The sequence below is a fragment of the Vitis riparia genome, chromosome 6 (assembly GCF_004353265.1).
Source record: "Vitis riparia cultivar Riparia Gloire de Montpellier isolate 1030 chromosome 6, EGFV_Vit.rip_1.0, whole genome shotgun sequence".
Lineage (NCBI taxonomy): Eukaryota > Viridiplantae > Streptophyta > Magnoliopsida > Vitales > Vitaceae > Vitis > Vitis riparia.
Window position 1 is genome coordinate 15,675,077 of NC_048436.1, and position 17,169 is coordinate 15,692,245.

At 27.9% G+C, this 17,169-nt stretch overlaps 1 protein-coding gene across 1 annotated transcript; it reads right to left on the bottom strand.

Annotated features, from left to right (window-relative positions):
* Nucleotides 1-11,507: 11,507 nt before the first annotated feature.
* LOC117916075 (protein DAMAGED DNA-BINDING 2) lies at nt 11,508-17,104 on the bottom strand. The gene is made up of 11 exons (XM_034831896.1): nt 16,661-17,104; nt 16,478-16,568; nt 16,011-16,138; nt 15,634-15,756; nt 15,434-15,522; nt 15,183-15,303; nt 14,394-14,485; nt 13,686-13,815; nt 13,197-13,445; nt 12,904-13,100; nt 11,508-12,135 (listed from the first exon to the last, which is right to left on the bottom strand). Exons 1-11 carry the CDS (start codon nt 16,892-16,894, stop codon nt 11,910-11,912), a joined length of 1,680 nt encoding a protein of 559 aa, XP_034687787.1. The 5' UTR covers nt 16,895-17,104; the 3' UTR covers nt 11,508-11,909.
* Nucleotides 17,105-17,169: the final 65 nt, after the last annotated feature.

Here is a 17,169-nt window from a genome sequence, read left to right on the forward strand (position 1 = left end):
TAAAATTTACCAAAACATCACTAGATCACGTGTCTTGTAAAGATGGACATCAAATGCTAAAGCCTTTGCCAAATATCATTGGATCACACGTGTTTTGTAAATATCACATCAAATGCTAAATCTTTATAATATAAAGTTACTGAAACGTTGAATAATCATGGTATCAAAAAAGTTGGATAAACAGTCAATCAAACAAACCATGATATTATTAGTAAACCAGCTATTTCGCCGATATATCCTTGATATATAGGATATCTATCGATAGTGATATAAAATTCGGATTCAACTAATATTTTAAAGTGTAAGCATAGATTGAAAGATCGGTTTTTATGCATGATATTTCGCCGATATATCAGAGGTCCCGAAAAGATATTGAGCACAGATTATCGAACAAGAGGAATTTAAAAAAAAACATTGAAAAAATCATCGAAATATTGACGATATATCAGTTCAGAATGATAAAATTGAAAAAATCATCGCGCAATATATCAGTTTGGAATGATAAATTGGCCAAAAATCGTGAGTGGAGGGAGCAGCGAAGGAAGCCTGTCAAAATACAAGAGATATATTGATGATATATCGGATATATTGGCTCGATATATTTGGGAAATATCATTTTTTTGAAAGTTTTTAAAATATATATATATATATTTATAATTTATTTATTTATTTTTATTTTAAATCTATATTATCATTTTATTTTTAACTATTTTTTATATTTATCTCATTAATACTATTTTTAAAAATTACTATTACTTCATTTTTTTTATCCGTTTAATTTTATTTAATTTTAAATGTTTTATTTTAAAATATTAAAAATATAATTTTACTCAAAAATTGCTATAATATAAAAAAATTAATGAAGTCCTGATATTCTATAAATTAAAATTAATTTAATAAGATAAATTAGTAATAATTTTAATTATTTAAATAAATTAATTTTAATAGAAAAATTATCACTTGTAATAAATTTTTAGGAATCAAATCTCAAATAAAATATTTTATATCAATCAATTTAAATTTTCATTTAAAATGTAATAAAATATGTTTTAATAAAAGTATTTTAATTTTTAAAATAAATGAATATAAATATATTAAAGGAATTTATGCTAATTTTTTATAAAATTTTGATAAATATTATATGTACGATTAAAGATAATATTTATCAATTTTTTATAAAAAATTAGTATTACTTATTTTTTTATTTTTATTTTTATTTTTTGATTTTTTTCATGTATTCTTGTGAATTTTGAATAATTTTTCTCTTATTAATATTTATTTGATATTTTTTAGTGGCGATGTATAACTGTATTTATGGATATTTTAATCATTAAGCTTATGGTGATAACAAACTCATGGGGGCGAGACTACTGACATGGAAGAAACTGGTAGGTCCACGTCTCACCCACGTAAGACGGTAAGAGTTTGAGGCACACAAACCAGATGCCTAAATGTCCCCATTCTCCACCATTCCTATGTCTGGCCCTTGTACCCATGTTGCCTTGTTGAATGCCTTCTGGGTTCATCGAACCAACATATTAATATTATTTTATAAATATTATTTTTAGTTTTTCTTTTTTAATGGTAAATTTAATTTATAATAAAAAATTATATGCCATATGCCGTAAGGATAGATAATGTTAAAAGTTATATTTATTCTTTGTATTTCTTAAAAAAAAAAAATGCATATCCAAAATTTTAAAATATTATTCTATATTTCTAGATATTTTATCTATATTTCACTAATTTTTCATGTTTCAATCAATCAGATTATTTCACCATTTTTTCATGTTTCAATTGATATTTTCGGATATTTTACCGATATTTCATTGATTTTTTTTTTGTTAAATAAATTAATCCTAATGATTTTATTTTTACATTTAATTTAATTTATTATCATTATTTATTTGATAACATTAAATATATTTAAATTAAAATATATCATAATTTTAATATTAAATTTATTTTAAAATTGGACATGTTATAATGATATTATTGTAAAATAATATATAATGTAACTTAATAATAAATGTACATTTATAAAATTTATATTTTTTTTATGGACATAGAAGATATTATTATCATATATGACAAATTATATATATCAAAATTTTTAAAAATAAATAACTTTAAAATATCTATTTTTATTTCTTATATAACATTTTAGAATTTTTCTAAATATTTTTAGAATTTTTATTAACTTTTATATTATCATATTTTGTGTCAAAATATTTACCTAAATATCTCTGATATATTCATAAAATTGAAATACCAATATATCCGTAGTTACCAATATTTTCATCCTTAATTATATAAAATTTATATATTATTAAAATTGATAAAATATTAAAATTATATATAAATAAATAAAAATTTTTAATTATTTATTTTTATTCACATTTCATTAAACCATTTGATTCATATTTCTTAATTTTATAATTTTATCATTTGGTTTGTATGTAAAATCCTAGAGGGATAATTATAATTAAGGGCTACTTCAACCAGATAATGGATTTAAGGTCTAAATATTTAATATAATTGATGCTAAGAATATGAAATTTGAAAGACAAAAGTACCTTGATGAAGGAAAATTGGAAAAGTGAATGGGTTTGTGGCCCCACCCTTCTTTAACTTTTATATATTTTTTTATTTTTTTATTTATTTACTTTTACTCTTTTACTCTTCCTTTTGATCTCTAAGTATCACGTTTATTTTACTTTTTTAATTTCTTTTCTAAAATATTTTAATATTTTTTTATTTTACTTTTTATTAAAAAAATTTGAGGAAAGCACAATATCTTTTTAATTTTTAATTTTTTAATTTAATTTAATTTTTATATTTTATAATTGAATAAGTTAAATGTTAAGTAAAAACAAATATTTTCTATAATTTGAATTTATTTTTAATTTCATTTTCTCATTTTATTTTATTATTAATAATATAACATTTTAGTAATTTTGTTAAAAGTAATTAATAAAACTTTCATTAAAATTTAATATTAATAATAACATTTAAAAAATGTAATTTTCATATATTTGAAAGAGAGCAATAACAGTTTATATATATAGATTTTTTTGTATATATTTTAGAATTTTCATACAATATATATTGTTATTATATGAAATAAAAAACCATGTTGAAATCATTTAAAAAAATAATTTAAAGTTATATATTGAAATAAACTTTTCGAATCAAGATTTCATTTTGCACGTTGGCTTAAAAATTTTTAAGATTTTAAAAAATAAATCACTAGAGAATAAAAGCCTAAAGAAAAAAAAAAAACAAAACAACTAGGGTGCATTGTAGATGATACAACATAGTCACAATATAAATTCATTCTATACAATTTCCATGTATTTGGATGGTTTAAGCATTATATATATAAATCATATCCTTTAACTTAATTATAAATATTTGTTAACTTTTGGATTGGATTTTATATCTTTTATGGACCTTAGATCCATTATTGGTTTTATTTGTCCCTAAAGCATAATTGTCTTAATTCTAAATAATTTTTATATACTATTGTACAGTTTACTATGAAACCCATAAACTCCTTAAAAAAAAAAAAAGGAAAAAGGGAAAAAAGAAAAAAAGAAAAAAAGAAAAAAAACACATTTGAAGATGAAAATAAATCCATAAATAAAGTGGATGAAGGAGAAGGTAGAAAAAAATAAATCCAAAGTATTGAAAAATCTTTTATCTCATGTTGTTAAAGATCCAAAGAAATATAAATAATTTAGATATTTATCCTTAATTTAATTATTAATATTTATTTATTTATTATTAGTTTGAATTATAGTAGACTATAGAGTTTTAATTAGAGTAAAAGTCAATTATTAGTTTGAATTAGAATAGGAGATATAGTTTGAATTATAACAGAAATCAATTATATTTGTATGTAAATATTCATGATCAAAAGGATGTTATTTCTACATTTACAAAAAGAATTAGATGTTATTTTTTTTATTTAATTCTATCAATAATCAAAAGGATTCAGGTTTTGGCTTGGCCTCCATAGGCTTGGGAAACCTCCTTACTTTTGCCTCTTGCATACCACCACATAACATGGTTTTGTAAATTAAACTTAAATATATAGGATAATTGATAATGAAAGTTGGATAATTGGAAATATAAGACCATCTTCTATTCTAAATTTTGAGAGTAAATTGGAAATATTATAAGTTTTTAAAAAATATTATAAAAAAATAATAAGAATATAGAAAATACTTTAAGAACTTCTATATTAAAGATAAATACACAATACTTAGAAATTAAAAAAAAAATTGAGAAAATGGTTTTCCATCTGTCAAACATAATAATTAACTATTATTTTAAAAAATGTTGTCAAATAATTAATAATATTCCTTTTAATCTCAAAGAGTTTCTAATAAAAGTAAAAGAAAATAAAAAGTATAAGAAATTTTTACTTTATAAATATTAAATACAGATTCAGGACATTTATATATACTATAGTTGAATACGTGTGGTGCACTAATGTCAATGATGTTGGTTTCACAATTCAAATACTACTTATATTTATTTTTATATTCACCATAACTTTGGAGATAAAATTCATAAAATATTTATGATTTAATATTTCAAAGAAAAACTATTTAGTTTATTATGTTAGATAAAAGTTGAATTCACATATGAATTTATTTTTATTTTTTATAGTGATCAACAATTTTTAATTCAAATAAATTTTTTTAACTCAAAATTATTATGGTAACTCTAGCAAATTTGAAGAATTTCATTTAATGTTTGAAAAGATTTTTTTAAGAGTAATAATTTTTTTTTTTCATTATGTTTAATAAAAGCCCACATGTGAATTTATTATTGATACTCATTTTACTTCTAGTCTTTTGCTTATTACTATTGCAAAATTTTTATCATGGTAATTCTAAAGATCAAATTTTTAAATATTAACAATTTAATATTTGAAAATTAATTTGAGTTATTAATTTTTAACAATTAATAATGATTGGTATCATATTTTTTAATCATTCTCAATGAAATCACTTTTTTTTTTTTATTATTCTAATAAGAATTTTGAATTTTATTTATTCTTAATAATTATTTGAAAATTAAATTTACAAGTTGTATGGTGAATCCCTTGGATAGAAAGAAATAACGTCTTTAAAGACAATGAGTGAATTATTTTTTACTAATGAAATAATTTAAATTAATTTTAAGAGTTGTCTATATATATTTATTATTAAAAAATAATAAGTTAATGGTAAGTTATTTACTTTAAACAATTTATAAATAACTTAAAATTAAATAAAATAATATATAAGATGAAAATTTTAAAATATGATATTAATTAATATATATAATACTTGTAAATAAATAAATCAAAGGACAATTGTGTTTTAGACTCGGTTGGGCCCAAAAATTAAGATTTGGCTCATAAAAGTTACATAATTGATGAGAAGGATATAAAATGTGAAAAGACCAATATACCCTTCAAAACTATTTTAAGTATTTTCTATCACAATGTTTGATAAAAAAATTTATCTTAATTTTTTTTAATAATTATTTTAAAATTTTATTATTTTTAGAAAACTATTTAAATATATATATATATATATATATATTCAAAAAATATATTATTTTAAAAAATATATTATTTAAAAATAATAATTTTGACATGTTTTTAGTTATTTTTTACATACATAGTTTTAAATATATATATATATATATATATATTTCAAGATGTTTGATTTTTAAATAATAATAATTTATTTTTATTTTTTTGGAAAAGGGTGTATTTTTTTTTTCAAATCACTAAATTAAATTAAATTTTATTGAGATTTACAAAATGAATAAAATTTAAATAAATTTTTTTTTCATAATTAATAAAGGTCTGTAAACCCCTTTTGAAGTGAGGAGGGTCCGGGAAGAACTTTTTTCTCCTTTTCATGACATTTGTGGAAGAAAGGGGGGGACCTCCATGCACGAGAGAACCCGGACATGCAATTGGCTAGAGGCAAGGCTGCCCATGAGGGTGGTTGGGAGCTCCCATACTTGCTGATGAGGGAATATGAGAGTGGGTTAGGGAGGAGATATTTTTTGGAGGAAAAAAAGGATAGCGGAAGGGGGGGGGGGGGGGGGGGGGGGGTTGGTTTTTCTGGAGGAAAAAAAGAAAAACGAGCCTGGAGAAAGGAAGAGAGGAAACGCAAGAGAAGGAGAAGGGAGACCGCTCAGGTTAGATTACTTTTGTATCCTAGGTTCTCCATTTTTTTTTATTCATTTTGTTCTATTTTCAGGCATATCTCACTTCTTCCTGATATTTAGATGTTTCCGGATTATTTAACGCGTTAAATTTGCTCCTCATTTCATGAATTGCTTGGTCCCTGTTTTGGTTCCCATACGAATTATATGATAGCCATGCATGTTGCCACCTTTTCTCTCTCTTTCGCTTCCTCTTCCTTCTCCTCTCCATGCATCTTCTCTCTGGTGGCACGAAGCATGCAGCGTTTCCAGGCGGAGGGGCAAGTTGAAGGAGATGATGCCTTGGGCTTGCCCATGATGAGAATTGATTTGGGCTTAAGTTAAAGCACCCAGCCCAAGTTGATGTTAAGATGATGCCTTGAGCTTGCCCATGATGAGAATTGATTTGGGCTTAAGTTGGAGCCCAGGCCCAAGCTTTGATGGTGATGGTGCCTTGGGCTTAAGTTGGAGCCCAGACCCAAGATTTTATGGTGATGGTGTCTTGGGCTTAAGTTGGAGCCCAACCCAAGTTGCTGATGAAAGGCCCCTTTGCTCCCTATGCTAGCCATCTCCATGGCCCAAGTCCATGTTTGAGTTAGCCCATTTGGCTACATTATGTCTAAACAAGTTTTTAAATCTCTAACCTTAGTAAATTATTAACTTATTCATGCTTTTTTATTATTATTATTTATTCTTATTTTTATCTTATTTTATCTTCACCAATTTAGTTAGCTCAACTTAAAGATAATTAAAAGATAAATTATTATTGTTAATTATATTTTTATCTTGGAGTTTACACTATTCAATTTCACTAGTTTAAACATTATGATTGTCAACTATTATTATTATTTCGTACGTATCTATTTATCATCTTTTAAAATCTCACCCATCAAAGTTAAATTCTAATTCATCAAAAACTCCACATCTTAATCTAATCTTTCGATAATTCGTTTAAATCTCATTTTCATCAATCAAGAATTATTATCACATATTATCTAACTATTTAAAGTCTAGAGCTTTCAAAGAAATCAGGTGTCTTAATAATTAGTTCAAATCTCATTATCATCCATTAGAGTTAGTATCCCATATTTATTTACTACTTTAAAATCCAACCCTTCAGAAATCCGATGTCCTAACTTAATTTTCAAACCCCTAAAAATTCCACTATTTTTTTTATTCCGTTTTAAATGATTATTTTCGTTAATTAGTATTATCATCCTATGTTAGTTTATTTACCCAAAATCCAATCTTTTTAAAAGATCCAACGTCATAATTTAATTTTCAATCCTAAAATTCTACTATTTGTCTAAATGTTACTTTCTTTAATTTGAATTAGTATCCTATATTCATTTACTTATTTAAAGTCTAATCCTTCGAAAATCCCACGTCTTAACTTAATTTTTCAATAATTCGTTTAAATCTTATTTTCATAAATCGAATCTTTATCCCGTATTTATTAGTTATCCGAAGTCTAACTTCAAATATTCGTTTAAAACTTATGTTCATTAATTGGAATTATTATCTTATATTCATCTATCCATCTAGCCTAAAACTTCAAAAATCCTCTGTCTTAATTTAGTTTTTCAGTAATTCATTTAAATCTTATTTTTATCAATCAGGATTATTATCTCATATTCATCTATTTATTTAAAACCTAGTTCTTCAAAAATCTCTTGTCTTAATTCAATTTTTCAATCCTAAAAATTCTACAATTTGTCTAAATTTTATCCTCATCAATTAGAATCATTATTCCATATCTATTCAAAGTCCAATCTTCCGAAAACCGTGTCTTAATTCAATTTTCAATCCCAAAAATTCCAGTATTAGTCTAAATGTCATTTTTGTTAATTAGGATTCTTGTTTCATACCTATTTATTTATATAAGGTCCAATTCTTCAAAAATCCAATTTCTAAATTAAAACTTCAATCCCAAAAATTCTACTATCCATCTTTATTCTCTTAAATATTATTCTCGTTAATTAGTATTATAATCTCATACCTACCTATTTATTCAAAGTCATATCCTTTAAAAATCCAACGCCCTAATTCAAATTCTTAATTAGAAAAATTCCACTATTCTTTTTTTATTCGTTTAAACATTATTTTTGCTAATTAGTATCATTATTCCATATTTATTTATTTATTTATTTCAATCATTAAAATTCAATTCTTCAAAACCGGATTTCCAAATTTAACCTTGAGACTAAAAAATTCCACCATTCACTTTTATTCATTCAAATATCATCTTTGTTATCATTGTTATAAATTCCACGTTTACTTATTTATTTTTTCTAAAAATTCCAATAATTAGAGTCCAATTATTCAAAGATCCGACTTTCAAACTTAATTTTCAAAATCCCACTATTCACTTTCATCCGTTCAAATATCACTTTCGTCAAAATCCGATTTTCCAATTTAATTTTTAATCTCACAAACCCCACTATTAACTATTCATCCGTCCAAATATCGTTTCGATTAATTAATAACATTGTTCCATATTTACCCATTTATTTCTCTTAAAAATCTAAATCATTAAAGTCTAATTCTTCAAAATTCCAATTTCTAAATTTAGCTATATAAAATTCCAAGTGTCCTATCTCCGAACTTAATTTTCAGTTCCTAATGTTCCGATTACCGTATTTATCCAGTCACTCATTTGTTATCATCATTATTTTTATTACCATTTTATTTGTTCATTTCTAAAAAGTCCGCCTTCAAATGATTTTCGAGATTTCCAATTTTCATAAATCAACTTTCATAATTTCTACTTCTCAATTAATTTACGATTCTGATCTCTTTCAAAATTCAACTCCCAAAGTCTCAATTTTTGCAACTTAATATTTCTTTAAAATCCCAAACCCTTAAATCGTTTTCAAAATTCCAACCTCTTTCAAATTCAATTTCTAAAAATTCTCATTCTCACATTCAATCTCTAAAAGTCTAATCTCCAAATAAACTCTAAAACTCCAATTTTCTAGTGATCTTCGAGATTCCAATTTTTCAATTAAATTTCAAAAATCTAATTTTTCAATTAAATTTCAAAAATCTAATTTTCTCCTGAATAGTTTTAATTCCGCTCTGGCTTTCAAACAATCTTCTGCTTCTCTTGACTTTAATAAGCAAGAACGAATTTTTCGTAATTTTGAATAATGGAATTTATGAGATTAATTCATACAATATAAATTGGGCTTTGGTGGGGGCCCAACATATGTGATTTCCTTATGATTCATTGATTGTTTGTTTGATTTAATTGTCATGCATGATTGATTTTATTCTGCTCTATGACATGCTCGAAATTATTCCTTAATTGTGTGTTAACCTCACTTCTTGATAGTGCTTTATGGATCACTGCCCAGGTACGCATCCACATCTGCTCAGGTCATTCTCTGTATGCATGTTTAGATTCTCACATGTGCATGATCACTCTGAGTATTCATTGATTCTCTCATCAATTGTCATGATTGCTTCATTTTATTAGTAGAGACCCGACTTTAGGGACTTAGAGGGGTGCTACGGTCTTTACAGTACCTTCCCGATAAGTAACCTGACCCCCGAGCCTAATTCGGTTTTTCACAGACCACATTTTCCAAAATAAGGAGTCACACTTAGGGTTTTATTTCTTATTTTGTTTACCCTTTTAAAAATAAAACAAAAATAAGTGGGACTCCAAGTCATTTTCTTAATCTATAAAAACCATTTTTCAAATTAAAATCGAGCTCACCATCGAGTGGAAAACGCATGAGTCGAAATGCGGGGTCCATAAGGTCATTTTTGAAAAGATAAAAAATTCATATCATTCTTCTTAATTTTCACACTTTTTCTAAGTCTTAGGTTTAAATGGTGAACTTATATGAACCAAAATTTAATTTTTTGGTCCAACTAGGTCCAAAACACAATTCTCCCATAAATCAAATATATTATATTAAAGTATAATATATTGTAATATATTATAATAATAATATAAGAATGTCTTTTACATTTCTTTAAATAATTTTTATTTTTTTATAATTAAGTGATTAACTTAGTTTCTATATCTATCTTATGGGTCATCTATATATATATATATATATATATTAAATTATCTAAACTTTTAGGTTCATTACTATTTCATTTTCATTTAAAGACTATAAATTGAAATTATTTTGAAAATTCTATATATATGAAATAAAAAAATATTTTGGTCTCCATTTTAAAATTAATTATCTATAAAAATTTGCTATCTCCATAATATATCAATAATTTAGTTAAAATTTTGATATTCATCAATAAATGTATCAAATATAATAATATATTAACCTATAATATTATATTAACAGATAATAAATGGTAATATATTATAATAATAGATGTTAAATTGTAATATATTATAATAAGATAAGATTATCTTTTAATTTTTTTTAAAATTTATATATATATTTTTTACAATTTTCTAGACTTTTAGTCATAAATTTATTATGATAACTTTAAAAACTTAAAATATTAAAAATTAATGTATCATTACCTTTTTTTTTTAAGGTAACATGAATAGTTGAATTTATTATTTTAAATATACAAAAATTTTAAAAATTATATTTTAATTGATTAAATAAGATAATTTAAATTAAATTTGGAAGTTTTAAGAGTAGTTTATGGATAAATTATTTTCAAACATTTTAAATTTAACTAAACACCTATTTTTTTTTTTTTTTAGTTTTTTTACTACTTCAAATAAATTTTTTAGAATCATTATCTAAATCAAGTTTTTCTATTTCAAAAAAAAAAAATAATGATAATTTCTTTAAAAGATAAATTTTAACAAAGAATGAATCATTATATCAATCAAGTTTTTATTTATTTATTTTTTAAATAATGATAATTTTTCTTGTAAAGAAATAATATCTAAATTAATTTATAAATTATCCAAAAACATTATCTGAATTAAATATATATAATAATGATAATATATAAACGCATATAATAAAAATGATAAAACTATATATATATATACATATATATATCACTTTTTTAAAAAAGAATTTAATAACAAATGACATATTTTTAATATTATCTTAATGAAAAATTAAAAAAAAAAAATGTAAAATCTTATTTGTTTCTTCTTAAAGGCATTAACCAAACTGATGTAAATTTTTTTTTTATTGAATTTAAAAAAGAATTTTAAAAATGGAAGAATAATAAAATATAATAAAACTTATTTAAAGGTTCTCAGACATTTTCGAAGCCCAAGGATGACTTTGGCAAGGTGGAACTTCTGGGAAAGAAAAAAGTTGATTTAATATGAAAAAAAGGTTGCGTGAAGGAGAAAAGTTATTCTAACTAAAAGTAGAGAGAGAGAGACAGAGAGGATTCTATCCAACAAGCTAAAGAACTATTATACAATTTAAAAGACTATCTTGACAACCCGCAGTACGTGTGAACAAGACCCTGAAACAGAAAGTGCTGAATAAATAAAATGGAAAAAGGAGAAAAGAAAGAGAGTGAGAGAAGTCCAAAAGGCCACATGTTCCGTCTGCTGCTTCCATCCATGATGAAGAAGAGTAAGCTTCCAGCCAAAAAAAACAAAATGGGCAGAGCAAGGTTTCTATCTGTACAAAAGGTTGGCAAATCCAGGCTCTCTAAATGTGAGCCCCAAAACAGATGGTGTAGGAGGCCGATGTATGATCTTGGAAATGAGTTAGGCATTTGTGTTCATTAGCTTAGCGTTTCGTTCTAAGACTTTTGGGAGTTGGTTTTGATCCGAGTTTCTTTGACTTGAAGTTTTTACCCTTGGAGCTGAATGTGCCATCGTCAGAATCATTGTCACTATCAACACCCCCAAATTTCCGTCTGCTTTTCTTCTCACTTCCACAAAGAACAATCTTCTTTTCATCCTTCTGTTGTACAGGCTCAGACTTGTCCTTGGGCCTCCAGATGAAAAGAGACCTGAGAGAATGAAATTGGTGAACTACATATTTGAACCCATATCAACAAATGAAAGAAGCAGTTGCCATGTAGGGGAACAGACAGCCAAACACACTCTCTATTACTGGCCTAATATGCCATATCGTACATGTCTGGCACAGACTTCACTCCTACAGAGCCCATCATTGTGTTAACTGGGAAAAAAGGATGAAAAATAAGGCCCTGTTGATAGCCACTAGGTTCCGGTGCACTACTAAACCAAGACCTCTAATTAAACTCTCATAAAAAATATTTTTCTTTTCCAACTACAGGGGTTCCACACAGATCTTTTCTTTTTGCTTGAATTTTCTACCATAGTTCATTATCAAAAGCTTGGTTAGATAATAAATTGTGGAGGTATATAATACAAGGTTATTAACAGGAACCAGAAGGAAAAGAAACAATCTAATTCAAGGTGCCTAAAGAAAAACACTGTTCTTTGGAGTAGCAGTTACCTACCAAAACAGACAATATGGAGAAATTAGAACCAGGGTTAAATTCAAATTTATAATGGCTTTTAGGGAAGATGGGAAGATGATTGGCAAAGTCTTTTCTAAAAGGAGTGTCTGCTAAGTGCTTTCTTAAATTGGTTGAAAAGATTATTTGGCTTCAGTTCTTCTAAAAAGACACATCTGCTAAATGCATTCTTAAATAGCATGAGAAATGGTAAAGTTCTGAAATTCAAATGGCAGCCCCAAATCAAACTTTTGACACCATCATGGGATAAGTTGAGGTGAGCAGAGTTCAAACCTTGAACTGCCAGATGCCAGAACATCATCTCGTGGATGTAGCTTGTTCACAGGACTGATAGTTGTGATGTTTGGATCCATGACCTCAGCAACCAGTTGCCCAGTGCTGATGTCTATGAAATCAATGGGATGCAAGGCAGCTCCATTATAATTTTCACTTATGTAACGACCAACAACCACAAGGGACTCCGCCGGGTCCTGCATCAGAAAGCATATAAGAAGATTTGAAACAAAAATAGAAGCACTCAAAAAATTTAAAAATAAATATTTTTAACACAACATAAACAGCATTACCTTTGGATCCCATTCAGCACGAAAAGGAGTCAAATGTCGATTGAAATCATGACTATGTACAATTTCTCTACTTGGGGAGTTCAAATTGCCAAAGATAGAATCCCATACACGAATACGGTTATCTTGAGATGTAGTAAGAATTTTGCAACCGGACTGCGGAGAGAAATATGCAGCATTAACAACACGGCCATGTGGAAGGTTGTGAAGAGAAGATCCAGCTTCTAATCGCCGCATATCCCATATACGAGCCTGAGAAGGAAAACCATTCCATGTTTATGACTGTTGTAAACAACAAACTAAAAAGAACAGTGTTACAGGATGACATGCCACTTGAGCTTGTCTTCATACAATCTATTGATTTTCTTCAAACCAACAATAGTAACAAAGACAATTACTCCAGTATTAGTAATGGTATCAGTAACAGTTACTCAACAGTTACAACATCAGTGGCAAGAAATTCAAATAGCTAAGCAAATTATGAAAGCTTACAAAGTGATCATTGCCACAACTCAAAAGAAGCTCTGGTTGAAGAGGATTGCAGTGAAGCCCAACGACTTTGCTACCTTTCTTATGGATCAAAATAGCCTCCCCAGTTTGGTTGTTGGAGCGGGTATCCACCCTATACATGCCACAAGAGCAGAATTTAACCAAATTTGTTTTTAGTACATGTTCTGTTAAGCTGTAGTAAGTTGCTTGCAGTAGACAGATTATAAGTTCTACATGTCAGTTCTAAACGTCTAGCACAGCAGTGTACTATGACGACAAACAAACAAGGACTATATGATCTTCTAATCATCCTATTAGAATAAAGTTGTTAAAATTTGGGCCACAAGCATTATTCATACAGAAGGAATTAGATGATCAGAATTACCTAGAAATGATCTTGGCTTATCTCATCCCCCAATATTGGCCTATCAATTAAATAATTCAAGTGCAGACATTTCCTTAGAACAGTTGATTAGTTACCTACATACCATTTATTTCACTTAGTGTATATTTCTGATTGTTCCAATACCATTTCTGTAAGCATGCATGATAGAAGATAAACTTTGCACAGGGGAATTGTTATAAATGGTAACAATTGGTTAGTAAGTGGGTAAACGTTGTGATACTGCCAGTATCTTTTGTTTCTTAATTTCTTCTTTCAATATACCACTTCATTTGTAATAATAAGTCTTCAGCAAGAGAAATACTTACAAGTAGAGAAATCCAAAGTTATCTGCAACAAGCACAAGACCTTTCTCTGAGTTAATATCCATGCCATAGAGCATCCTCCAAGTGCTTGGGCCCTAGAGGCAAACCATATTGTAAGTCATACTAGGATGAAAAATGTCAATATCAGTTCATTGTATAAACATTAAACTTTTGCATCCTCCCACCCCAATGATTGCAAGTAATGCAACTAATAGGAAGAAATATAGGTTAAGATTAAATAATTCAATATTTCAGATATGCTGAGATTCATTAAAAAATAATGTACTTTTAGCACACAAGGATTCAAAAACTAAGTCAGTCCACAAATTTTACATAAAGATTCAAATGACTCAATTAATATAATTGAATAAAGGGGGGCGGACATACTGCACAAATGGTAGGCTAATTATCTAAACAGATAGGATTGGAATTTCACCCTCCACATGACATGGGGAGTTGTTAACTTTCTATCTGATCCTCAGTTTTAAACAGACTTCTAATGGCTGAATACAATAAGTGATAACCCAGTGATATTTTTTGAAAAAGAAAAGGTAATACTGCTTCAAAGTTCTGAAACTCCTTATCTTAATACAATAGCACAAGGTACTTGAAGAATCATGATTTGGGAGTTTTATGCAGCATAAAATTTTAGAGAACCACAAATTTGATGGAAAGTCTGATCTAAGAGCTGATTGAGTGGTTGAAAATCATTTGAGGCACTTGATAATTTGAATATCACACCACAAGGCAGACTTTATGAACATTTATAAGAAAGATGAGGATGAGAATTACCTCCCACCCATTAGGGTTAAGGTTCATCAAAGATGATGAAATTCCAGTCTCCAAGTCTGTGCAACTGATGGTTCCATCTGAGGATGCAGCATATATTGTTTCATCATTTGTTGGTTTGAACCTGCAAGAATTTAAATAATGATCACCCTTCTGCCTGAGGAATTAGATACAGATACATATCGATTTTCATCCAGAGATGCATACAAACAAATAGATGTAAAAGGCCATAACATGATAAGGAACTAACTCACCTCATGTTATTAAGTATACAGTGGTGTATGTTTCCATAAACTGTCTTTTCATGAACTTTATTGTAATCCCAGATTCCAAGTTGCCCTTTCTTTTAAAATGAAACAGAAACGAGAGAGCAAGTGTCAATATCAAGAAACATACACCCTTAGCCAACAAATACCTGAATCAATTGTTTGCATATAAGCTAGAGGAAATTGACCTTGTCTCCTGATAAAAGAATGTTATTGTTTGTTGGGTGGAACTCCAGGCATGTGACCCGCCTACTGTGATATCTAATAACTGCACAATCCACTTGATCGGGGATGATAAAGGCCGTTCTGATCTATTGACAGGTAACAATGAAGAAATATATACATCTCAGTCAACATAACAGAATCTCCACAGTAGATCACTATATGATGGTACAGCATTGTGAAGATTCAAAAAGCTCCAGAATAGCACAAACATCAAACAAATAACTCATCTTCATAGTTAACATGTACTGATATCTTAAACATAAGAAACACCCTTTTCAATAAAATAACAAAAAAATATCTGCTACCACATAAATAAGCATGATAGACAGGGTGGGCTTACCGCAGGAATATCAGGTTGAAGCTGCCGTCTGAAAACATAATCCAAAGAACTCCTAGTATTTCTATTGGGTGCTGGGATGACACCATGCTCAGTTGCCACTTTGTGTGGGCAAGTCATTGTAGTGTGGCCTTCAATTCCCAAAACCAACATAGCAAAACACGTAATTAACTTCAATTTTTTTTTGATAGGTAATAATTAACATCACACAATCTAAAAAAAAAAAAAAATACTAAAAAAGAAGTGAAAGGAAGAAATAAGTTCAATTCAATTCATTAACAAATCCAACCATCGGCATACAATACAGAAAGGAAATTGAAAAAAAACCAAGCAAAAGCATTATGCCAAGCAACTCGTGTGTGTTAACAAAATCTGGCAGCATTTCGTTGTATCATCATCAATGCAATTAAATACCCAATAAATTCAATTCAGCCCGTAGATAAAACACAACGAAACCGTACAAAAATTACCAGGCATCTTGCAGAGAAAGCAGGGCTTCATTGGGCAGTCTATGTAAGTAGCTCCCTTGAATCCTGCTTCATGACCCTTTCGCTTGCATACCTACACCACCATAATCATGGGGAAAAAAACGAATAAAAAATGCCAAAAAAATTCAAATCCGAAAGGGCAAAGAAAAACAGGGGTAGCCTTACTTTGCAGACTTTCGTGAGAGCAATAGTGATGGGCACTCTCTCTTTCTTCTTTGAACCCAAACCCTCTTCCACGTTCTCTCCATTTTCAACTTCTGCAAGTTCTTCACTCTCTTCTTCTTCTTGCACTTCTGGTTCTGGGTCCTCCTCTTCTTCTGATGATGAACTTTTTTCAGACTCCGTATCTCTCTCAATTACAACTCTAGGAAAAGACCCTCTTCTTGTCCGCGGAGCCATTTCCAGGAACGGAAAAACCAGCGACGAAGTCAGACTAACGCCGTTGAAATCACGGCGGTGAGAGCAACCTCCTTAACCTGAGAGGGCACCCAGATGTTCAATTACTGATTTGTCCTTCTGTTAACCCCCAATCGGTGACATCGATGTATAGGGTTTTCTCAGGATTATAGTGCAATCTCGGGGCTAGTTTCGGCATAACGTTTGTGAACGAGGCGGGAGATGACGTGGATTAATATCGGCCGTGAGAGACGGTGCATGTCTGATCGTACGACACC